Source organism: Mustela nivalis (assembly GCF_964662115.1).
Source record: "Mustela nivalis genome assembly, chromosome: 7".
NCBI lineage: Eukaryota > Metazoa > Chordata > Mammalia > Carnivora > Mustelidae > Mustela > Mustela nivalis.
In genome coordinates this window covers 19,180,750-19,206,936 of record NC_139026.1, presented here as the reverse complement: position 1 = coordinate 19,206,936, position 26,187 = coordinate 19,180,750, and the positions used below count along the sequence as shown (strand labels likewise).

Sequence of the window (26,187 nt, the reverse complement as noted above, 5' to 3'; positions counted from 1 at the left end):
ACAGCGAGAGAAGGAGCACAAGCAGGGGGAGTGGGAGAGGAAGAAGCAGGCTTCCTGCTGAGGAGGGAGTCCAGTGCGAGCCTAAATCCCAGGACCCTGAAATCTTGACCTGAGCTGAAGGCAGACTCCCAACAACTGAGCCACCCAAGCACACCACTTTGCTAAACTCTTAAAATGTGAAAAATGTTTTATGTCTCTTAAGACTTAGTTTGGAAGGTTTAATTAATCCTGGAGATCACAGGCAATCTGCTATCATTTGTGAAATAGATTTACAGACTTTGTGTTTTGATACATGTGTCTTGATCTACTTATTTTTTAATCCAGCTTGGTTGTACAGTTGGCACGAGATCTGCAGACGGACTTTTATCCACATTTTCAGGATTTTTTTCTGACTATCACCTCAATCCTGGAGACTCAGGACACAGAGTTACTAGAATGGGCTTTCACCTCACTGTCCTATCTTTACAAGTACCTGTGGAGACTAATGGTGAAGGACATGTCCAATATATACAGGTGACCCTTTTCTCTCTGTAATACAGTTTGGCTTAGGGGTTTGTGACTTATTTATAAAATTGTGCAAATATCACCATATCAGTTTAAGAACATTTCCATCATCCCAAAAGGTTTCTCATGCTTCGTCTCCCACCCTGATTCCCTGCCCCTTCATTTTTCCTTTCCTTCTCCTAATGTCCTCCATGTCAAGTTTTTATTTTTTGGTCAAGTGCAGTCTTTATCAATACTGACAACCAGGATTTCGCACTCCTACCCCATATTTAGTTAAAATGTACACAGTATCCATCATGTTTACCTGCTGATATGGCTGCATAATTCTGACATGCTTTTTTTATTGTTTTCTTTCTTGGGAGTCTGACAGATCAGACTCCACACTACCTTTCCAACTCAGTCTCTAATTATACGAAATTGGTTCTCCAGCCATAGTGGTCCATCATCTGTTCTATTAGTCTGCATTGACCTGATCTTCTCTTATCTCCAGCTACTGATATCCTGCTTCCCCATCAAAGCCAAGCTTGGTTTTCATAACCTCCACAGATTTTTCTGGGCACCTTACCCTAAAGTGAAAACTTTGTACTCTGAACCTTTCTAGCCTTCTACACATTTACATCACACAACTTCTGTTATAATTGTTTGTTCACAGTGTAATGATGTGTTTTATAAATCTTGAACTCTTCGAGAATCCAGTCTTAAATATCTGAATTTACCCAGCGCCTAACATATTTAGTAAGCCAAAAGAGGTCCTTAGGGAACACTGAGCAAATGTGAACAGGGAAAAAGGATGAATTCTATAGTCGCTTTCCTGCTTAAGAAAAAAGATCGAGTATAGTCAATTTCAGTCCGGTACTTGATGGATTTTCCCCCTTGGTTTACTGGTTATTTCTGCATACTTTAGTTGCCACAAGAACATGAAGATTTATGCCCTCCTCCTAAGTATAGGTGTCGGTATGGGACAGAACTGTCGATTTTGTTTTTGTCACTGCCCCTTCACCCTCCCCTTTGTTGAACCACGCTTCCCTTTACCCCACTTTGAACAAAGAATGAGAAAGAAATATTTTTTCAGCCTTTACTAGTTTTCTGTGAAGCTTTTGGTAAAATGTATTAGAAACCAAGATTACTTCATTCAAAACCAGCAAGATCTTTGGGCAGTGTGCAGTATGTGAGGGGTTTAGGTTCCAAGATCCCTAGTAGATACCTGAAAGCATAGATAGTACTAAACCCTCTATGTGCTATGTTTTTTCCTACACACACGTACCTATGATAAAGTATCATTCATAAATGCAAGTAAGAGATTAACGGTAATAACTTGAACAGTTATAACGACATACCGTAATAAAAGTTGTAAGAATGTGGTCTCTCTTCAAAAATACCTTATTGTTTCATACTCAGCCTTCTTCTGATGATGTTAGGTAATAAAATGCCTGAGATGACCTGAGGAAAATGACAACTCAGTTCAGTGAGTGTTTATTGGGCACTACCTATGTGTTCAGCCCTTGAGATACAATTACAAATAAAACAGATAAAAATCCCTGTTTGGGCAAAGTTTACAGATTAGCAGGAGAACATCTTCGGTGCATGCCTGGCATACTCAAGGAACAGCAAGGAGTCCTGGGCCGTGGGGCAGTGTGTATAAGCAGAGGGTAATTAGGCGGTGCCACACTGCATTAGTAGGGTCCCAATCATATAAAGTTCTTGTGGGCACTGTAAGTTCTTGGCTTCTACTGTAAGAACTCTTGAAATGCCTCTTGGATCCATCTTTCAGCATTTCCCTCTACCATAAGCCTCTCTCATGCCTTGTTCACCCACGCTCACATGACTTGAGCAGCTTTCTGGTTAGACTGCCAGCGTCTTCATTTATTTCATCCTGCATACTGTTACTAAATTAATCTCTCCAAAACACTCATTTCCCACTCAGCCAATATTTATTAGTACCTTTTGTGGGCTACATACTGAGAATATGACAAAAATAGGAGACCATGCTTAAACCATGTGACCAGTTTAAACAATGAGATTATACAAGTAATTATTTAGTTACAGCTAAGTGTCTTTATGACCTTGAGCAGGTCGCTTGGCCTTTCTGTCTTGGGCTTATTATCTGTGGATGGGGATAATAGTACCTATACTCCATGGGGTTGTGTTGGTTAGAGGAAGTAACACAGAGTGAGTGCTGACACAGATATAAGCTGAAGTCTAGATTCCTCTGTTTGGTGTTCAGAAGTACCTGTTTACCTGGGTGGCTTTACCTGCCACAGTCATCCCCAACCCCACCACCCTTTTCCTTTCAGACAGACTGGCTTCCTTGTCCTTTGACTGTGATCATTTCTACGCATCCTGCCTTTGTTCTCACTTTTATCTCTAATCATATGTACGCCAGTACCCACCTGAATTCTTCTCATCATTCAGGAATCACTACAAGTTTTAGCTATTGATGGAGTTTTCTCTGTAAAATCTGTACCACCAATCCTAGGATTTTTCTTTTCTATTATCTTCATCTTCTGTCTTGGTAAATGAATGAGATTTTAAACCACTTGCTTTATACTGGCAATGTATTCCTCATATACCTAGCTCAGTGTTAGACATAGAGTTGATGCGGAGTGTGTATTTATTAAAATGTTATTAAACATGTCGTATTTTCTCATTTGTAGCATGTATAGTACACTCCTGGCTCATAAAAAACTACATATAAGAAATTTTGCTGCTGAAAGTTTCACTTTTTTGATGAGAAAGGTTAGTCTGATATCGTACGTGTTTATTGTTCATTAATCCTCAAGAATCTGATGAACAGAAACGTATCTTTTAAATGTGGTTGCATGGACTAATATAGGTAGATAGATAGATAATATAATCTATATGTTATATAGATTATGAAATATGAATAATGAATTATGAAATATGAAAACAATATATAATATAGCATATATATAAGAAGAAATCTTTACTATTTTATTTCATGTTTAGGTTATCTTTGCTTATTAATGTGAAATAATTTAAGTCACTGTTTTATTGTTATTTAGGTTTATGGTAGCTTTCAGTCTAAATATCAGAAGTACCCTCTAAATCAAGTCAGTAAATATATGAATGGTGAGAGTAATAGAAACTTTTATAGTAATTTCACAGAAGAAACTCTTATCATGATGTCGCTTGTGTTTCCATAGTAAATTTTGGAGGATTCTTATAATGAAATAGAAACACTGGTATTAATTTCTTTTCTACTCCTAAGTGTATGATTTACTTCGAAAGATAGAATGTTGCTTTATGTAGTTTTTCTTGGCACAGACATGTGCATTATTGCACTGAATCAGTGCTGTGTGTGAAATTAGAAGTGATATACTATTAGAATAGTTTGAAATCACTGTAAGTGTCTCTTCCTTTTAGCATTTTATCCTAATTACATTTAACTATGAACCTGTGCAGCAGTAAATAATATGTCTTCCTTTGGATTTCTTGTGTTGTAAATGTAATTTTCCATTTCTTTTATGTGTTTTAGGTTTCTGATAAAAATGCACTTTTCAATTTAATGTTTCTTGATCTTGAAGAACATCCGGAAAAGGTAGAAGGAGTTGGACAGTTGCTCTTTGAAATGTGCAAAGGAGTTAGAAACATGTTTCATTCCTGTACAGGGAAGGTAAATGACTGGGAGGATCTTTTGAGTCTGTATGAAAGAGATTGAAAGGAAAATGGACAAGATTTATGTAAATAGTATAGAGAGAGGATACTCTGGAATAAATAAAAAGCACTAGTGGGAAGCATTAGGGCTTTAATAACAATGCTTACCTAGGCTCTAGGTGATTAGGTATATTTACTTATAAAATTATATTTTATAATAAAATAAAAGCTGTTTTCTTTATCCTGGATCCTAGAAGATAACATAAATTGATTAATGAGTGAGGAGTGAGCATTTGGATGATAAAATTCTCCCTCCTAGTTTAGAAATTCCTTATGGGACATGTAGTTAACCATCAAAGCTGCCATATCTTTGATCATTCCAGATCAGATTTTAATATAGCTTAATCAGAGTGGGGAATAATCAGAGTGGGAAATAAGAGTATAATACTTTAAAAATAAGAGTGTACATATCCATTTTAATGATTATTGGATTCCCACAGGCAGTGAAGCTAATTTTACAAAAACTAGGGCCAGTTACTGAAACAGAAACTCAATTGCCATGGATTTTAGTTGGAGAAACACTCAAAAACATGGTCAAATCAACTGCGTTCTACATCTACAAGGAATATTTTGGTACATTTTTTGAATGTTTGCAAGTAAGTTCTAATTTTTAAGGATTTGTGTATACTAAGGAACCCGAGATTTGATTGTTCTTGCTCATAGTTTAGCAGACCACTCCTGGAGACTGTATTTTATAATTGTTATCTTTATACTTTTACACACATAATTAGGATTTTTGTTCCCCTTTTTTGCCCCGCTCTCTATCCCCTGTACTTTTTTGATATTTTGAGATGCCTTAGAGCACTATGGTTAAAAGCACAGCCTTTGGAGCCAGACTGCTTCTGTTTGAATCTTGGCTTTGTCACTGACTTAGAAAAGTTACTTAAATCTCTCTTCCCCAATTTTTTCATCTGGTAGGATTATGGGACAGTAATATTCTTTACCTCGTGGTTGTTATGAGGATTGTGAGTAAATACTTATAAAGCACTTTATAACCGTGCACTCAAAAGTGTTAGCTATTACTATCCTTAGTGACTTCTGGGAAGTGTGTCTTTCTTTCAAAATTGTGAAAATTTGAACCACTTCATCCAATACTTTCATTATTGGATTAACAGATGATATTTTATAGTTATTCTTTCTGTTATATTCCCCATTGACAGGAATCACTCTTAGATCTACATACAAAAGTAAGCACAAGTAACTGTGGGGAAAGTTCTGAACAGATAAGAAGGTTGTTAGAAACATATTTGATACTTGTGAAACATGGGAATGGATCAAAGATAACCAAACCTGTCGATGTTTGTAAGGTGAGTTCCCAGCTTCATTTGCTTAGAGTCTGTTCATTAAAAGCTATTGCTAAGTGTGCATTGTTTTTTCTTTTATTTTATAGGTATTATCTCAAACATTACAAATAGCCAATCTTTCTACAACTTGCCGGGAGACGCTCTTGGCTGTAATTTCTGCTTTGATCCTGGGTGAAAATGTTTCCTTGCCGGAGACCCTTATCAAAGAAACCATACAAAAAGTAATTTACTTCAACAGATATTAATTGAGTAGTTAATAAGATATTTAGCATTGAGTAAGCCTCCTGGAGAATACTTCAGGGAACCTATAATCTCATCAAGGAGATGTGAATTGTACACAATAATGGAAAGAGGCAAAACCGAAGGTGATAAAGTAAATGGCAAATATTCAGCAAACGTGTAGATTACCATGTGCTGGGTGTGGACTAGGTATTCCAAGGTAGATATTATGGTACCTGTGGTTTTTGATTGTTAGGGAGGTGGGGCCCTGGAAGTGAGTTATTATAATGTGTTGAATTAATCTGTTGTTGTCATATTGAAACATAATGATTAATTCTGCACAGGGTTGAGGGACAAAGAATGCTTTCCAAAGGACTTATGTTTGGGATAGTCCTTGAAGGTTAAATAGCATCTGCCAGTCAGTGAAGGGGTCAAAAATGGCTGGAGAGGGAATAGCACAAGATGCATCAAACATCCAGAAATGAGAAAAAAAAAAAAAATCCAGAAATGTTTGCCTACTGAGTATATGGACACATGGTGTATACCAGCGAGACTCTGCTTGGCTTTGCAAAGTTAGGTTGGGTTTTATCCTGTAAGTAGTGAAAAGCCCTGGAGAAATGTTAAGCAGGGTAATGATTTGATAAGATTTGCATTTTAATGAGTTTAGAAGATGGTTTGTAGGGAGGTGGGATTGAAAGTAGACCAGTTAGGTTCTTCCTAGACTCATGCAGTGCCACAGTATATTGCATAGAAAAAGGGTATAAAATAGTACTGCATGCCCTTTCGTAATTCTCTGTCTGTGGGAAAGAACTGAAGAGCTCTTAGGCAGAACCCAGCATAATCACTAGAAATCCAGGGCCCCTAACATTTGTAAGTAAATTCTTGCAGCCAAAGGGCAAGCATTTGTACAGAAAACTGGTTGAAGTGTGCCTGCCACTTCCTTACTCCAGCTGCTTTCCCAGGGAGAAGGGTTCAGTGCCATTGTCACACCTGGATGTGTCCTTCCGCACAGCAGCAGATTCAGCAGTCAAGTTCTTTTTTTGCCTCTAGTACCTTGTACCGAGTGTCCCACCACTTCCTGCTTGCAAATGAGAGGACCTTGAAGGTTTAAGATGATTTTATTTTCAGGAATGTGGAAAGTACTCCCTGTGTACTTAATGTTCTTTACCTGTGGCCCACAGGTTTTTGAGAGCAGATTTGAAAGATGTTTAATTTTGGATTTTTCTGAAGTTATGTTTCTTATGAAGCAGTTTGAGCAGGTGAGCAACTAAAGTTTTGGATTTGTTTTGTTAATCTGTCATGATAAAATAATCAAACTTAAAAGTCCTATGATTCTTGTTTGAGAGGACTAGAATAAATATTTGATATTTTAGTCCATATATTTTAAAGCAATTATATTTCAGTTTTAGTTCACAAATAAAACTTTATTCCATATGCTGGGGCATTTAAAGTGACATTAGATAATCGACTTGTTTTTAAGTAATCCTTGAGGAAGTTGTGGAACCATGTGGTAAAGTTGAAAAAAGACTATAAGGAAGTTTTATGTGAGTTTGAAACATAGAAAATAGTTTCTGAAACATTTGAATTGCAGGATAATTGCTAATGCACTTCACTGTTAGTATGTAAATACCTGATGTGGTGAGGTAGACACCTTTCCTGTTAAATCCTGAGTCTATTTCATCCCTGTTCCCTCCATTCTGTCAAACATTTGCCACTCCTTGTAACTGATCTTCCACAGCATACCTCATGGAAGCCTGTCTCTGTCTCTGTTCACTGATTTCCCCTTTAGGCATTAATACATTCTCATTTGCTTCAAGAAAAACTTCTTCATTCGTGTCCTTCCTTCCTGTCCAATGAGAGCCCTTTACCTTGCTCTGGTTTTCTTAGCAGCTGCATCTTTTCCTTCTCCCTTTTTCCCTTTGGTCTTTTTATGAACATCTTATTTTTTCAGAATACTCTATGTAGTTTTAAAAGTCAAGCAGGGCTAAAAGTTAGACACTTGATTTCCACTCACATGTTCCTCGCCAAGAACAACCACATCTCTTGTTTATTTTTCTGTTACTTTATATTTTCTAATCATTCAGATACACTGCTTCTCCTTGATTCATTAGTTCTACTACTCTTCTGTAGAATTCCTCCTACGGTGGATATGTTCTGGTTCTTTTATACCTCTAATCTTCTCAACAGAGTTACATCACAAATTTTGGTTGGTTTCCTATTCACCGTATAATTAATCCTTCTAAGCAAGTATTTTATATTCACATTTCTTTTTTATATACCTTTTCATTTATCCTGAAATTATAGATTGTCTCATTCTTTAAAAACTGGAAATGATTTTTCTTGACTCGCTGGTTAGTGAGTCTATCTGCCATCAGCATTCTAAAATGCTTTCACCTGTCAGAAAATTTAGCAGCTCATTTTTTTTTCTGTCCTTTCCTAGACACATTCCTCCTCGAGCAGTGTGAGTCTGTATGGGTTGCTTTCTCAGCCCACAGCACAGATGTCATAATAGGACTTCCTTTGCTTTTTTTCCTATTTCCTGGGTCCCACAACTTTCCCTTATTTTAGTTTACTCTCTTATTTTGATGGTACATATTTTCCAGAGGTTCTAGAGAAAGGACAAATGGAAGTAAAGTTTTGAGATTTAGTACCTTAGAAAATGTCTTTATTCGTATTGCTAGCAAGATAGCTATAGAATTATAGATTTTCTCATTTCCCTCAGGTTTTTAGGTATTGCTCCATAGTCTTCTAGTTTTCATAGTTTCTGTGTAGAAGAGGTCTGAGGCCTTTGTGATCCTGATCCTGTATTTATGATTGATTTTTCCATCTGTGGAAGTCTTAGAACTGTCTCTTCCTTAAGTGTTATAAAATAGGTATATGTTAATAAATGTGATTTCCTTTCTTATTTTTAGCTTTTTCTACCCAGCTTTCTCTTGTATATTGAAAATTGCTTCATGATTAATGAGGCTGCTGTCAAAGATGAAGCTCTAGCCATTTTGGCCAAGCTCATTCTCAACAAAGCAGCACCTCCCACTGCTGGCTCGATGGCAATTGAGAAGTATCCCCTCGTCTTTTCACAACAGACGGTGGAGTAAGTTCTAAGCTTTTATTCCCTGTAATGTTGGTAGGATTACCCATTTTATAATACATAAGAACACTGTAAAAAATGAAGATCTCTGTATATTAGCTGAGAAGATGTCCATGATATATTGTTCTGTGAAAAAAGGAAGTTGTAGAATAGTTGTTTAGTATGATACCATTTTGCAAAAACAAAAAGTGTAAATAAGCAACGGAAAAGACATGGAAGGCTACATAAACAGGTTAACCTGGTTAAGGTCAGGAGGATGGTATATGAAAGAAAGAGGTGACTATTGATTTTTTTTAATCTTTTATTTTTAAAATAATTGTACATTCATTTGTATTTGAAAGAAATCCTACAGAGAGGTTCTAGGTACGCTTCAACCAGCTTCCCCTGGTGGTAACATTTTGCATAAGTTAACTGTGTATATCACAATGATAAAATAGACATTTTTCAGATTTCATCAGTTTTACATGCACTCATCTCTAGCTGTGTGTGTATCTGGCTATATGGCGCTATGCAGTTTATCACATGTGTAAATTGATAAGCACCAACAAAGTCAAGATAACAGAGCTGTTCCATAATCACAAGGCTCTCTTATGCTACCTTTTAATAGCCACACTCACTCTGACACTCTGCCCTCCATTCTTTTCTTTTTTTTTAAGATTTTTATTTATTTGTGTGTGTGTGTGTGTGAGAGAGAGAGAGAGAATGAGAGAGAGAACATGAGAAAAGGGAGTCACAGAGGGAGAAGCAGACTCCCTGCCGAACTCCCTGCCGAGCGGGGAGCCCAATTCGGGACTCGATTCCAGGACTCCAGGATTATGATCTAAGCCGAAGGCAGTTGCTCAACCAACTGAGCCACCCTGGCGCCCCATCTGCCCTCCATTCTTAACCACCGGCAATTATTAATCCGCTCTCTGTTTTTATGATTCTATCATTTTAAGAATATTATATAGATGGAATTAGAGAGTACACTTTTTGAGATCAGCTTTCAGTCATGCAATTCCTTTGAGACCCATCCAAGTGGTTTGCATCAAGAGACCATCCCTTTGTTGAACATCTTTTCGTGTGCTTGTTGTGGAGTAGCAGCCCATGGCATGGATATAGTGTAGCCTATGTATCGATTTACTTGTTGAAAGACATTTAGGTCACTTCCTGTTTTTGGCTAGTATGATGAATAAAGCTGTTAACGACCATTCATGTACGTAACTTTTTTTTTTTAAGATTTTATCCATTTATTTGACACAGAGAGAGAGAGATCACAAGTAAGCAGAGAGGCAGGCAGAGAGAGGGGGAAGCAGGCTCCCTGCTGAGCAGAGAGCCCGATGCGGGGCTCAGTCCCAGGACCCTGAGATCATGACCTGAGCCAAAGGCAGAGGCTTAACCCACTGAGCCACCCAGGCACCCCATGTATGTAACTTTTTGTTGCTCTGAGATAAATACCCAAAAGTGGAATTGTTGAATTATATCATAAGTATATCCCTCATTTCATGAGAAACTACCAGGAGTTTTCTAGAGTAGTTGGGCCATTTAATAGTCCCACCAGCAGGGGCGCAATAGCCCCACCAGCAGGGGCGCCTGGGTGGCTCAGTTGGTTAAGCGACTGCCTTCGGGCTCAGGTCATGATCCTGGAGTCCTGGGATGAGTCCCTATGGGCTCCCTGCTCATCAGGGAGTCTGCTTCTCCCGCTGACCTCTCTCCTTATGCTCTCTCTCTTTCTCAAATAAATAAATAAAATCTTAAAAAAAAGAAAAATAGTCCCACCAGCAGTCTGAATGGTCAAGTTTCTCTGCATCCTCTCCAGCATTTGGTATCATCACTGATTTTTATTTTTTGTCAATCTAGTAGGATATAGTAAGATCTCGTTGTGGTTTTAAATTGCATCTCCTTAGTGGCTAATGATGTTGACCATCTTTTTCTGTGTTTATTTGCTATGTGTATATCCTCTTTAGTGAAATACCTGTTTATTTCCTTGTCCCATTTTATAACTGGATTGTTTGTTCCTTTACTATTGAGTTTTGAGAACACATTATATATTCTAGACAAAGGGTTTTTTTGTCAGATAAATGGTCTGCAAATATATTCTTTTAGTTGATAGTTTGACTTTGTTCACTTAAGATTTTTCACAGAGCACTGTTTAAGATTTTGATGGGGTTCCATTGACCAACTTTTATGGATAATGCTTTCGATGTCAAGTCTAAGAACTCTTTGCCTAGCTGTAATTCCTAGATATTTTCTCCTGCTTTTCTAAAAGTTTCATAGTTTTATGTTTTACATTTAAGTCCATGGTGCATTCTGAGCTAATTTTTATATAAGGTGTGAGGTTTAGGTCAAATTTCTTTTTTTGCCTATGGATACCCACTGTTCTGGCAACATTTGTTGAAAGACTATTCTTCTTCATTGAATTGCTTCTGTACCTTTGTCAGATCAGTTGGACATATATGTATGGTTCTATTTCTGGTTCTCTATTCTCTTTCATTGATCCATGTATCTATCCTCCTCTAATACCACTCTGTCTTATTACAATAACTCCAAAATAAGTCTTGAAACCTTGAAAAAAAAATTCCTCCCATTCTTCTGTTTCTTTTTGGATTATTTCAGCTATTGCTGGTCCTTTGCTGTTCTATATAAATTTTAGAAGAATCTCGTCTATGTCTACAAAAAAACTCACTGGGATTCTGTTTGGAATTGCCTTAAATCTAGAGATCAGTTTGGAGAGAACTGACATTTCCTTAAGGATACACAAAAGTTTTAACTTTATATCAGGAAGATGGGAAGGGGAAAAAAGAAGTGACTGTTAACTTTTAGATTATATATCTTTGCATTGTTTGAGTTGTTAAGAGAGACATGGATTATTTTCTTAATTTCGTTAAAAATAATCACATATACACTATGGAGTATTATGCCTCCATCAGAAAAGACGAATACCCAACTTTTGTAGCAACATGGACGGGACTGGAAGATATTATGCTGAGTGAAATAAGTCAAGCAGAGAGAGTCAATTATCATATGGTTTCACTTATTTGTGGAGCATAACAAATAGCATGGAGGACTTGGGGAGATAGAGAAGAGAAGGGAGTTGGGGGAAATTGGAAGGGGAGGTGAACCATGAGAAACTATGGACTCTGAAAAACAATCTGAGGGTTTTGAAGGGGTCGGGGGTTGGAGGTTGGGGTACCAGGTGGTGGGTATTAGAGAGGGCACGGATTGCATGGAGCACTGGGTGTGGTACAGAAACAATGAATACTTTTATGCTGAAAATGAATTAAAAAATTTTAAAAATATATGATACCATGGGAAAAAAAAAATAATCACATACCCTGAGCCATCCAGGTGTTAAGTGTCTACCTCCAGCTAAGGTCGTGATCTTAAGGTCCTGGGATTGAGCCCTGCCTTGGGCTCCCTGCTCAGTGGAGAGCCTGCTTCTCCCTCTACCTCTGCTTGCTGCTCTGCCTACTTGGGCTTTCTATCTCTCTGTCAAATAAATAAGTGAAATCTTTAAAAAAAAAAAATTAAAATAATACATACCATTCAGATATTGAAAACAGGGTTTGTATAAATAAGTAAGAGAATTCTGCTTATCATTTTTCCAGTAGTTGTGCATGTGATTTTAGAAATTATAGGTTAGGAAACCAGTTCCCTTGTCATTCCTGTGTGTTTATACTTAAGTTTTGTATTTCTTTGGGATTTGTTAGACTTGCTGCATTTGTGGTTTGCTTTGGGGCAGTAGGAATAGATGGACATTCCTTGAATTTTTGCTGAGTACTCAGTTTTGAAGCATCACAGCATCCCTTGAGATGCGTGTCATTGTCCCCATAGTCTCACAGCAGAGTTAGTTTTTGATTCTGGATCAGCATGAAATTCCGGAGGAACTCATCTTCTTCACATGTTGCTCTTCTGCAGACCTTAAAAGTAGCTTTTCTATCAAAACTTGCTAATAGAATCTGTTGGTTTTCCAGTTTACTGAGCTCTGATTCCTGAGGCAGGAATAATTACTTATGCCTGTAGAATTATTCCCTTGGAACTTTCCTCTTGATTGCAACACCACACCAACTCCCGACAGGCATATTCCTTGCCTGTAGCCAAATTTTATTCCAAAATGGGAATGAAGCTGCTTTGTTGCCTTGTGTGAGGCCATCTCAGTCATCTCAAATCCTCCTTGAAATATGTCCTGATAAGAGTAAACAAGTAAATGGAGGTATATTGGCTTAAGGCGGGTGCCACAGTTTCTGTCCTTTTTCTCTGAGAATATGTACCTCTGCACTCCCACAGAGATAGGATATATGTGAATCATCACCTTTGTCTGACATTCTTAGTAATATTCCATCCATCTAGCTCACAGATTGTTGTGAGACTAGAAAGAAATAATAGATGTAAAAAGATTCTTTAGAAGATGGATTTATTCTATCAATACACACACGCTAATTGTATCAGGCACTACTCTAGGCTTTGGGATATAATAATGAATGAGAAGAAGTTTCCTTCCTTTTGGGGAGATGACATTCTTGGACTGGAGGGATGTGAGACAGATAACAAATAAACAAGATAATTTAATGATAAAAAGAAAAATAAAACTAGGGTATTGAAAGAGAGAATGAATGGAGAGGCAGCATGATTCCTCTCTAGGGAAGGGACCTTTGGATTGATCGTAATGATGGGAAGGATCCAGCCCAGCCAAGGTCTAGGTGAAAGGCTTTCCAGGCAGAGGGAGGACTTAGTGTAAAGGCTTTGGGATAGGAATAAGCCCAGTATGTTTGAGGAACAAAAGAAAGTCTGTGTGTGTACAGAGCATCAAGTAAGGAGGAGGGTAGAATGAGAGGACATGAGAGGCAGGCCAGGGTCAGATCACATGGGGCCTTGTAAGGTAAATAGGGAGTGTGGATTTTATTGGAGGAGCTCATCAGCAGGTGTGATGAAGCAGCCAAGCTATGACTCACCTTTTTTTTTTTTTTTTAAGCATCTCGATGTTTTCTTGTAAGATTTTTACAGATTGTTGAGTCTTTACCACTAGAGAGACTTTATATCAAGGACTTTCAAAAATTGTCAGTGAAATTGACTAAACTGTCTCTTATAATTTCCAAACATTGACTATCTTGATAAGTATGAAACAAAAAAAAGAATAGAACTTTTTAGTTGATTTTCATAATAGGGACACGGGAATAAAAACCTGATCTTCCACTTCTGTTATGTAACAAGCTAACCAACTGGACATGGAGGCTAAATTATTAAAACAAATAATTTTACTTACTGTTTCTGTGACTTTTCTTTCAATTAGATTTCTGTCTTTCAAATTGAACTGAGGTCTAGTTCATTGGCAAAAGGGAAAAGAGGCAAACAAGAAAAGTGCCAAAGTAACAGATACCTAAAGCCAAATGTCATGTCAGAAAATGTCCTCGAATAAACTTTATGAGATTAAAGAAGCAGAGATGATTCTAAATTGTAATCACTTTAGTGGCATTTGTCAAATTTACCACTATGTGCAACATCGTTCTACCTTTGTAAAGTAGTAAAATTTCTGTCATAAAGGAAAGTGGGGTGGCGCCTGGGTGGCTCATGGGTTAAGCCTCTGCCTTCAGCTCAGGTCATGATCTCTGGGTCCTGGGATTGAGCCCCGCTTCAGGCTCTCTGCTCAGCAAGGAACCTGCTTCCCCCTCATTCTCTGCCTGCCTCTCTGCCTACTTGTGATGTCTGTCTCTCTCTCTCTCTCTGTCAAATAAATAAATAAAATCTTTAAAAAAGGCGGGGGAGAATAGAGGAAGTCCATTCATTAAAATAAGTTACCTCTGCAGTTTTTAAAAACATGTCCATCCGCACATCAGACAGAAAAAAAGGAATCTGAGAATTAGAAAATTCAGAAATAATAGAAAAAACTAGGAGAGACTTGCTTTAAGTTATGAAGCAAATTAAAATAGGAAATAGAAAAAAGTAGAACCAAAGGCACCGAAAAAGCTTCTTACCGAAAATCAGTAAATGACTCGCAGTTGTTTGGTTATTTATATTCAACCACTACCACCAGTTCCCTCCTCTCCACAAATCTTCCACGTGTGAAAAGGAATCAGTTTTATTTTAAATTTCAGAGGGCAAGAGCAATTATGTTCTCTTCTGTTTTAAACTTTTTTTTTTTTTTTTCACAGACCTGTACTCCTGGGGCTAATAACACATTATATGTTTATAAAAAATTTTTAAAAATAAATAAACATTTGTTTTTCTTCTCTTCCTTCAGATCCTATTTGAGGCAGAAGAAGACCAGATCCAAGGGAGGAAAAGAACAGATCCCAGTATTGGACCACCTCTTATCTATAATTCAGTTACCCCCAAATAAAGATGCTACTTACCTTTCACATTCTTGGGCAGCCCTTGTTGTGTTACCTCATATTAGGTGAGAAAATAAACTATGGTTAATTGTGAAAGAGTGACTTAGCATGCTGATTTAAACATTTATTAGCCCTTCCTTGCTATTCCCTGAAAAAGCATTGAATGCCAGTTTGAACTTTTCCCTTTGTCTCCCGACTTCTTGGACAGACCTCTTGAGAAAGAGAAGGTGATACCACTGGTCACGTGCTTCATAGAGTCACTCTTCACGAATGTTGACAAGGGAAGCTTTGGAAAAGGTCAGTTACAATCCCCGTTTGTTTTCTTCTCTTTCTTTTCTGGCACAGCCAACGTGACTGTCAACACATGGAATACTAGACAATAGAGCTAACATTGTGCTCTGATGCAAGGAAAAAGAGGAGGTGACAGTTGCACTTGTGCCTCATAATGTGGTGAGCACAAGCTGAATCTGAGGACTCAATGTCAGAGGTTGCCATGGTATCTAAGACCCCTCTTTTCCAAGCCCTTGCTTGTGTGCTGTTCTCTGTCTCCCGTTCACGCTCTGTATACACCTTATACCCCAGGCACTTCCATGTGCTTTACCCTGCTCTACTCAGAACACCCTTTCCTGCTGTATACTTGAATATCTCCTCTCACTAACCTGAGAACAGCAATTTGAAAGTAGGTATTTTGTTTCATTCTAGTACAGTATTTCTTTTCTAACATTATGTATAGTAGTTGTTCATTCATTTAGATATTACTGTGCTAGGTTCTCTGTTAGATACGAAGCAGACACATTAGAAAATAAAGTCGACTTACCGCAGTTCAAGTGCTCACTAGTCACATGTGGCTGGTGACTGCGGAATTGGACTGCAGCTGCGTATTGGCACAAGTACAGAACATTTCTATCATTGCAGAAAGTTGTAAAGGACAGTCCTTTTCTAGTATCCAGAGCAGGGGTTGCCAAAATTTTTACGTAAAGGACCAAATAGTAAATATTTTAGGTTTTCATAGTCAGTCGGGGCATATTCTTTACTGTTGGCTTGTTGTTTCAAACAACATCTGGCTTGTGGACCAATGTTTGCCAGCCTCTGGTCTAAGATTAAATGTATGTCTAATTAAAAAAAAAATAGTGAGGCACCTGTGTGGCTCAGTGGGTTAAGCCTCTGCCTTCGGCTCAGGTCATGATCTCAGGGTCCAGGGATCGAGCCCCGCATCGGCCTCTTTGCTCAGCAGGAGCCTGGTTCTCCCCCTCTCTCTGCCTGCCACTCTGCTTACTTGTGATTTCTCTCTCTGTCAAATAATTAAATAAAATCTTTAAAAATAAATAAATAAATAAAAATAAAAAATAAATAGCTTATTAGCTTTTGAAAAGTATAAGTGCGTCTCCTTTAAAATTCTAATTTGGATAATGCCGGTGAGTTGGACCATCAGACTTCCTCTTTATCCTCATTAATGAAACATATACTTTATTCTCTATTTTTTAATATATTTTTCCCTTAAGAAAGCTAAAATACAAGACTTGAGAACCTTCTCTTTTCAGTTCCCTCCTGTTATATTCTGACATTTGACAGATGATAAGGAGGCACAAATTCATTTTAATTTAAGAACTTCTACAAATGGCAAGTATTAGACAAATGAGATGTCTGGTAGTTTTTGTGTCAAAGGAATAAGTTATATAGTTTCTTCTTTTTTCTGCCCTTAGGAAATTTATTTGTTCTTTGTCAAGCTGTAAATACTCTGCTAAGTTTGGAAGAATCATCTGAACTTCTTCATTTGGTTCCTGTGGAACGTGTGAAGAATTTAGTATTGTAAGTAAAAATACCTCCCATTTAATCACGAATAAAATATAAAAGCTTCTGTTTTTGTGAAATCTTGGGCATAATGAAAGTCCTTGTTTTGATCTACTTTATACCTAAGTTGTATTCATATTAGAAATTATTATTGATTTGAATCCTTAACGTAAGTTTATGTTTTACACAGTCTTTAAATGCATATTTATCTTTGTGGAGAGGTATTTTACCATCTGTGTAAACTACTATAGTAGACTGTGTCCAACCCTAACATTGCACTATGTTGACCTTCTAGAACTTCCTGAGTCATTCCAACATAATATTTCTACTACACTCCTTCTGTCTTAGCTTGGCATATTCACCATTTCAGAACACTTTCCTGGGGTACTTTTACTGCCTACCAGCACAGCCCAGCTTTTTGTTTTTGTTTTTGTAAGTTGATGTCAGCCAGCTCCCGACTTTGGTGTAGCACTGGGCTGTTACCAGGAAGCCGTTTTCTACTCAGCTTAGCACCCTTTCTAAAGGTCATACCTTTTCAAAACCTGGTAAAGCAGTTGACTTCTTTTTCTAGAATCTAATCCATTTTATTTTATTTTATTTTATTTTAGATTTTATTTATACATTTGAGATAGATACAGAAAGAGAGCATGAGCAGGGCGAGAGGCAGAGGGAGAAGAAGAAGTAGACTTCCTGCTAAGCCGTGAACCCAACATGGGATTCAATCCCAGGAACCAGAGATCATGACCCAAGTCGAAGGCAGACGCTTAACCATCTGAGCCACCCAGTTGCCCCTAGAGTCTTAATCCATTTTAGCTCCATGCTTTTTAAAACAGATTTATTCGTTTCCTTCATTCAGTAAATATTCATTTGCTTTTTTCACATACCAAGCCCTTTTCTAGGCACTGGGAGACACGGTCAGTGGCTGAAACACACAAAATACCCTGTCTTCATGGAGCTACCATACTAGCAAGAAGAAACGCTAAACAAAATAAGTAAAATACATAGCACGTTAGACAGTGGTAAGAACATTAAAGCAGAGTCAGGATAGGAGAGTCTGGAGGTTGGGGACAACAACAGTTTCAAATAGGGAAGGACTCATCCAGAAGGAGACATTTGAGCAGAAGTAGCAAGGGAGTCAAGCATGAGGGATCTGGGATATGGGGCTCCCTGTGTTCCTGAACCGGGAAGACAAGAGTGTCACTGCTGTCGGGGGTGCCCCACAAGGAGCCATCGTGGAACTTTTCTCTTGATCTCAGTGCCAAGCCCACTTCCAACAGGCATATTCCTTGCAAGTAGCCAAATCTGTAGGTTCTAAGCAATGGGAATGGAGCTGCTTTGTTGGCTTGCATGAGGCCATCTCATTCATCCCAAATGCTCCTTGAAATATGTCCTGACAAGAATAAATAAATAGATGGAGGTATATTAGCTTAAGGCAGGTGCCACAGTTTTTGTGCTCTTTCTCTGAGAAAACATCCCTCTGCAACTCCCACAGAGATAGGATACATGTGAATGCTTGCACCTGTCATCCTCGACCGCATTACTCACTTTGCAAGACCTCAGATTCTTTATCTTTAAAATGACACTAAGTGTCCTCATTAAACTTTTACCTGGTCCCTTTTATAGTTTCTTCACCAGTCGTAATTTTCTGTAGTTTTATTATAGTCCAAATAATCGACTAGATGGTGCAGGTTGGATCTAATAAATATCTTGTTGCAGAACATTTCCTTTGGAGCCATCTGTGTTGCTGTTAGCTGATCTCTATTATCAGAGATTATCCTTATGTGGCTGCAAAGGGCCACTTTCTGAGGAAGCTTTAATGGAATTATTTCCCAAGTTACAAGCAAACATTTCAAGTGGTATATCCAAGGTAATGGTGTTTTGTGATGTGTCCTCAGTCTCTCATCTTTTGATTCTGTATGTGTTGCCAGTGGTTGTCAGAATCCTTAATCAGAAAATGCTGCAGTGGGATGATTTCTTTTTAATGCAGTGATTCCTAAACACTGACCTTACAAATTGATTGCAACAGGTTTAATTGGGGAACTTAATGGAAATACAAATTCTGAGTCCTCGCAGGCTAGAATTCTGACTCAGTAGGGCTGAAACTGAAAAATCTGCATCATTTTTTAAAGCCCCCATGTGATTCTGCTGTGTGATCAGGTATACAAAAATACCTAAATATGTTAACATACAAATAAAAATCACTAGTTACATCAAAATTGTAAACTTAATCAGATTCTTTGTACTTATTGATAGAGATGCTTATAGTGTCATAGTTGAAAGAAAAACATTGTTCCATCAGCAACTTTATCTTCTAGTCTCTTCTGGCCATTAAATTGTTCCATATACTATTTGAATAAAGTGTTGGTTGGTTTCTAATATGAAGTAAGGGATGGAGTAACATGTATCTATTGACAGTGGAATATTTCCCTTATTCTATAACACTTAGATCTCACTGGCTGTAAATCAGTTTCTTATGTGTAAACTTTAGAATTTGAAACATGCCTTTTACTTTCTCCAGATTCGGCTTTTGACAATAAGGATCCTAAACCATTTTGAAGTTCGACTTCCAGAACCGATGGAGGTATTTTAACTGTTAATTTGGATAGCTTTTTAAAAATGCAGTTCTTTTTTATTTCCAAAATGACACTTTTGCGGAAAACTCAAACACTATTTTATAAATATCTATCTTAAAAACTGGAAATTTTGTTGTAATTCTTACTCCTGCCCACACTGAAAATTCACAGGTAATTGGTGAATATTCTTTCAGATTTTTGTATCCACATGTATATTTTAAATAAATGGCATCATGGAGGTTTTGTCATATAGCACGTCGAGGTTTACTTCCTTTCTTTTGAAGTTTGAACAGTATATCATAGTTTAAAATATCTTGCATAACCAGCTCTCTGTTGATGGAGATGCTTAGGTGGGACGTTTGTAGGTTTTCAGCTTTTCCAGTAAAAGGGGAGTGAACATCCTTTTGTTGATAATAGGGAAATAATCCCATAAAGCAAATTACTACTTCTAAAAGTAGAATTGTAGAGTGGAAGTATATGTACACATTTTTATTTCAACAAATATGGCCAATCGATTTTAATCACTTTGAGAATAAGTTTCCTAGTTTTTAGTGGTCATTTCTATGCTAAACGTTAATCTTAAATTAACTACCAAAATGGAAATGCTATGAGGAAAAATTAATCATTTACCAAAAAAAGTGTTGCTTATTTAATTTAAAAACATTAACATAGCCTAGTTTCCCTTTTTTAGAACTTTGGCCACATTTCATGGTCTTTCTGCGAAGTCAAAGTACTGATCTACCTCCTTGGTTTTCTCCATTCACTTAGGATGATGGGCTCTCAGAGCGTCAGTCTGCCTTTGCTATATTACGCCAGGCAGAACTTGTCCCAGCAACTGTGAGTGATTACAGAGAGAAGCTTCTTCATTTGAGAAAACTAAGACATGATGTGGTGCAGGCCGCAATCCCTGATGGGCCATTACAGGAGGTATAAAACAGTGTCCATGTTTTTTTAAACTTAATTTATACTTTATGGTCTGTTTTGCTGGCTTTTTAAAAATAATTTTTTAAGGATTTTATTTATTTGTTTGACAGAGAGAGAGATCACAAGTAGGCAGAGAAGCAGGCAGAGAGAGGTGGGGAGCAGGCTCCCTGCTGAGCAGAGAGCCCGATGCGGGGCTCGATCCTAGGACCTGAGATCATGACCTGAGCCGAAGGCAGACACTTAACCGCTGAGCCACCCAGGTGCCCCTTGCTGGCTTTTGAAAAGAGAAGGCTATCAAGTAGTTAAAAAATTTTTTTAAACTAGATAAATCTCCAGTTTTCTTAGATGGTTTAAATTATATGGCTCTGCAGACTTTTTCAAAGTGGAATTAATTTACTCTCCTCTGTTCTCCTGAATAGGTGCAAAATATGTGAAGATAGGTAGGAAGTGGCAACAGGAGTTTAAAGTTTAAAACTTGATATTCTTCTCCAGATTTGTTCACCACCTCAGGATGTCAGGCCTCTACCTTTGGAATTGGGGATTTTTCATCCATGACCCTTGGAGATAGGTCACAGTTCCCTTTAGGAGGAAGGCCAAGTGGAAGCATTCCCCTTAGATCAGAGAGGTTCCGCTCTTAACCTGTTTTATATATTACTATCCTGTGTTGTTTCATTTTAGAAAAAGGCTCTCCTGCTAAAATAGTAATGAATATCTCACCCCCAAATATTATTAGAACTACCATTCTATATGATGCCTCCCTAGCATGACGGTTTTGCTCAAGGCAACTGAGAAAACTTCCCACCCTCTGAACTGCCTTTAATGCCTGGTATTGAAAACTCAGCCATCTGCTTGCAAAGCCCCAGCTGCCATTCACAGTGTACTGTCTTGGGTTTTTGTTATGTTTACTGCTCAGGTTTTGTCCTATATATAAGGTGAGAGTAAGAGCAGTGTTTGGTAGGTAGGAATTTAATTGTGAGTCAAGTCTGTTGATTCAAATGCTATGTCCTTTGTGAACATCTTGAGTGAGTTTGAATTTGCTTTAGTGATTCTTCTCTGTTAAATAGCGAGTGATATGGGGTGCCTGGGTGGCTCAGTGGGTTAAGCCTCTGCCTTTGGCTCAGGGTCCTGGGATCAGTCGGGCTCTCTGCTCAGCGGAGAGCCTGCTTCCCCCAACCTCTGACTGCCTCTTTTCCTACTTGTGATCTCTGTGTGTCAAATAAATAAATAGAGTCTTAAAAAAAATAGCAAGCGATGTTTTGGGGAGGGTTGGAATTTTGGATTGGTACCTACAACTTGTTCCTTAAAGCACATGCTTCTTTCCAACCTCCAGTTGTCTGAATTGGGATATTTGTATTTTGGGGTGTTCTATTGTAGTTTATTACCCATTTACTGAACTTGCCTCCTATCATTGCAGGTGCCACTTCGTTATTTAATAGGGATGTTGTATGTTAATTTCAGTGCCCTCTGGGATCCTGTCATTGAACTCATAAGGTAAGCATGGGTTAAACAGATGAAGCCGTTACATTTTTAACTATGGCAGAGTGATCAGGCCACTATTATACTTCTTCTAGGTGTGATTTAAATGAATGGGTGTGTATCGTATCTGTAGCTCCAATCCTTCCGGGGCAGAGTAAAGAAAAAGAAAACATCAGTTATTCTCTCTATTCTCTCCAAGTTTCTTAACAGTTCAAATGTTCTGTGAATGTTTCTTTGTAAAGTGAAATAACTTTGGAGGACTTTCTCTTTTTACTTTATATGATACATCTATATTGTTGAATTTTTTTTACAGTGACAAGATACTATAGAATAATTACAAAATTTAATTTTATATATATTGAGTCAGTGAGCCACACTTCAGTTCAAAAATAAGGACTTTTTTAAAACCCTAGTTGTCTAAAACCATAAGTGACTCTTAATCTCACAAAACAAACTGAGGGTTGCTGGGGGGAGGGGGGTTGGGAGAAGGGGGTGGGATTATGGACATTGGGGAGGGTATGTGCTTTGGTGAGTGCTGTGAAGTGTGTAAACCTGGTGATTCACAGACCTGTACCCCTGGGGATAAAAATATATGTTTATAAAAAATAAAAAATTAAAAAACAAAATAAACAAAAAAAAAACCCCTAGTTGTCTAGTGTCCAAAATTCCCTCAGCTCTTAAAAGGACATTGATAATCATATAGAAAGTACATATATTGTGTCTCGTATGTAGTCTGTCCTTTTGTAGGCATTTGTCTTCAGATGGTACTCTGGCTTTTTGTCAGATTAGGAATATATCATGTGTGACTTCTCAGAACCCTAACCATTAGTTTTTATCTGATAGAAGTGAAAGACCCGCGGATCCCCTTACCCAAGAATCCAACACTGCCACTGGATGCAATCAGCAAGAGGTTCTTTATTGTTACGCAGGCGCCTGCGGGTGGTCAGCGCACGCCTGCGGGTGGTCAGCAGCTCCTGCTAGCTGAGCACACCTGGCTGGGGTGGTGCCGGGTTTTTATAGACAGGTACAAACAAGTTTTGGGTGGGGCGCAACTGATTGGTTGACAGTTAGAACTTTTGAAAAAGGCATACGTGGAGTTTGCTGATTGGCTTTGGGGACCCGCACCCGCGAAGAGAGAGGCGGGAAGGGGGAACAAGCTGATTGGTTCTGAGGGCCCGCGCACGGGAGGAGAGAGGCAGGGAGTGGGAAGAAGGGGGAAGGGAGGAATGCCATCATGGCGTCCCTATTATTTCTATAAGCCAAGCAGTTACAGAAGGGCAAGAGAGCAATTAATCACGCAATTAATAACCTAATCTATGCCTAAAAGCCAGCGGTTCACAGAAAAGCAAACAAGCGGTTAGTTATCCTGTCTTCTAGGGGAGGGGACTTTCCAGGGCAGGGGTCTTTCAGAAGTAGAGTAAACAAATCTCTTTCCAATTTGGAACTGATATGTCTGCCTTTAAGAACCATCAAACCATTATGCTGAAAACAAGGCCTTCCTTACATCAACTTTTTAATTTTGTTTATTGCACTTAAGGAAGAATCTGATACATGTGTTACCAATAGCCCACTGTCAAAAATGTTGGTTTCTCACTTACTGAATGCCTTTAATGTTCTCCATGGCTAGTTGGCTGTCTCCCTCTTGGGTACATCTATCTGAAAACTGGTTTATTTGTCATGTATAGTCAACAGCATATATAATTCAGTATAATAGTTATCCACCTTTCCCTAACAATCTCTGTTTTACCCAGGGACATCCCTGTGGTCAGAGGCAGGGATGACTAGGAACTGGAGACTGATCTTTGCTAAGAAGCCCTTTAATCTGGACTATCACGTGAAAAACGTAGCCAGGAAAAAGGGAGGCAGGAGTTCAGCCTGTGTCACTATGGAGACTGTCTTCAGTTGCTGCTCGGTAGAACTATTGGCTAAGACCTGCGTAAGAGTCTCTACTGGCCCCTCATCTATTCAGGAACAGAAACACCTAACATAGACACACACACACACTCTTAATCACAACCCGGTATAGCAATAAAAAGGTATTGGGCTGTGGCATTATTAAAGATGGTATCTAATCTCCAAATGTAAAAAAAAACAAAACAACAACAACAAAAAAAACGGGTGCTGGTGAATGTTGACCCCCTCCTTGGAGTCCATTTGGTTAAGTACAGGCCTAGAGGTAACCAATAAAATATTAGGAACAGGAAAAAAAAATCATATTCTTGGAAAATTATTGGCAGAAAGAATTGAAACATTTTGAGCTAATGTTGCTAAGATACGAGATAATATAAACATTTACGTGATTCTTCTCTTCAAATTTTGAAAGGTATGCATGTTTCATGTAGTTTTTATTTGCCTTTTTGTTAACAATAAATATATTTTGATTTGGTAGCAGAAAAACCAACACTTAACATTAGCTTTGAACAATTTTCTCTCAAGTCCTCTCCTTTCTTTACTGTGCCATATACCTCATGCCTGATGCCCTGTTCCCATTATATTGTACCTTTAAAAATAGTCTACTTATAGGAGTCTGCTTAGATTTTTAAAAATACCCTTTAGTATTTTATGAGTATAAAAATAATTCCTCTTCAAAAAATTAAAAATAGAAATACCATATGATTCAGTGTTTCCACTACTGGGAATTTACCAAAGAAAACAAAAACACTAGTTCAAAAAGATATATGTTTGCTGCAACATTATTTACAGTAGCCAAGATAGGGAAGCAACCTAAGTTGTCCATCAGTAAATGAATGGATAAGAAAGATGTGGTGTATGTATACTATAGAATATTATACAGCAATGGAAAAGAGGGAGATCATGCCATTTGAGATAATGTGGGTGGACTTAGAAGGTCCTATGCTAAGTGAAATAAGTCAGACTGAGAAAGATAAATATCAGATGATTCCACTTGTAAATGGAATCTTAAAAAAACAACAACAAAAGAAATAAACAAAAAGCAGAATTAGACCTATCAATACAAAGAACACACTGATGGTTGCCAGAGGGGAGGGAATGGGACTGAGCAAAATGGGTGAAGGGGAGTGAGCAATACAGACTTGCGGTTATTGAATGAATAAGTCACAGAAGACAGAGCATAAGGAATACAGTCAGTGAAATTATAATAGCCATGTAATGGAGCAGGTGGCAGCTACGTTTGTGGCAAGCATAACATAAAATAATAAATTTGTGAAGTCACTAAGTTGTACACCTGAAACTAATATTGTGTGTCGGTTATATTCAAATTAATAATAATAATTCCTGCTCAGTGCAAGCATTTTGAAAAATATAAAGAAGTACAAATGTTGTTTAAGCCCTATATTCAGGGATAACCTAATTAAGTTTTAGTTGTATCTTTTCACTTTTTTTTTTCTCCAGTGAGAGGTCTTTTAAAAAGGATTATAGCATATATTCTGTTCTGTGATCTTTTCTCTTAGTTCCCATGCATATGAAATGGAAAATAAGCAATTTTGGAAAGTCTACTATGAACATCTAGAAAAAGCAGCTATACATGCTGGTATGTAAGGGGAAGTAAAGGGTAGGTTGGGAAGAAAAGAGGTGGTTTATTTAATTGTTTACTCCTTTATTGCACATGAATGGGGAAACAAATGAGAAATAGTTACTTGGTAAAAACCTTCAGATATAATTTATTGTTTCCTCATATATTAGAAAAAGAAAAGTCCTCACTTGAGGAAACACATAGGACAAATAATAACATTTCTCTAGTGGTTCTGATGACTTTTCTCCTTGCAGAGAAAGAGCTGCAAAATGATGTCAGAGATGAGAAGTCCATTGGAGATGAAAGTTGGGAGCAGACTCAGGAAGGAGATGTTGGAGCTCTTTATCATAAACAGTTGGCATTGAAAACTGACTGTCAGGAAAGACTGGACCATACCAACTTTCGTTTTTTGCTCTGGCGAGCTCTGGCAAAATTCCCAGAGAGGGTAGAGCCACGGTCCAGGGAGCTCTCCCCACTTTTCTTGAGATTTATCAAGTAAGTATTCCTTCCTAGGAACATCCCTGGTAGAGTGTGAAGAAAAGATATGAAGTCTTAAGCTTCTAAGTAGCCTGAGTGTTTTTAAATGTCAGTCATGTTTTCAAATCATGGACATACCTGTTTAGCACTGGCTCTCAGAGAACTAGTTTTTGTCACCACTTAATTTTAAAGGAGTCAGATTTTCACCAGCCTATAAATGATGTTAATAAAAATTCCAGGTTAAATTTAAAAATCTAAAAATAAAAATTACAGGTTACAAAATAAGAAAGGCCGTGTTGAATTCGATCAATGTATAATGTCCTTGTTGTTTCTTGCCCTGTTTGTTATTTTATTT

General features: G+C 37.8%; 1 protein-coding gene across 2 annotated transcripts in view; it reads left to right on the top strand.

Annotated features, from left to right (window-relative positions):
* The window catches only part of UTP20 (UTP20 small subunit processome component), a 97,193-nt gene that overhangs the window by 5,778 nt on the left and 65,228 nt on the right, over positions 1-26,187 (top strand). For both annotated transcript variants that reach the window (XM_082739156.1, XM_082739157.1), the window contains exons 5-21: positions 325-513; positions 3,159-3,240; positions 4,001-4,138; positions 4,620-4,775; positions 5,340-5,486; positions 5,570-5,704; positions 6,884-6,961; positions 8,615-8,793; positions 15,008-15,163; positions 15,307-15,395; positions 16,802-16,907; positions 18,606-18,756; positions 19,408-19,470; positions 20,231-20,389; positions 21,801-21,877; positions 25,294-25,373; positions 25,610-25,850. In XM_082739156.1, coding sequence (XP_082595282.1) covers positions 325-513; positions 3,159-3,240; positions 4,001-4,138; positions 4,620-4,775; positions 5,340-5,486; positions 5,570-5,704; positions 6,884-6,961; positions 8,615-8,793; positions 15,008-15,163; positions 15,307-15,395; positions 16,802-16,907; positions 18,606-18,756; positions 19,408-19,470; positions 20,231-20,389; positions 21,801-21,877; positions 25,294-25,373; positions 25,610-25,850 — 2,226 coding nt within the window. The remainder of the gene's footprint in view (positions 1-324; positions 514-3,158; positions 3,241-4,000; positions 4,139-4,619; positions 4,776-5,339; positions 5,487-5,569; positions 5,705-6,883; positions 6,962-8,614; positions 8,794-15,007; positions 15,164-15,306; positions 15,396-16,801; positions 16,908-18,605; positions 18,757-19,407; positions 19,471-20,230; positions 20,390-21,800; positions 21,878-25,293; positions 25,374-25,609; positions 25,851-26,187) is intronic.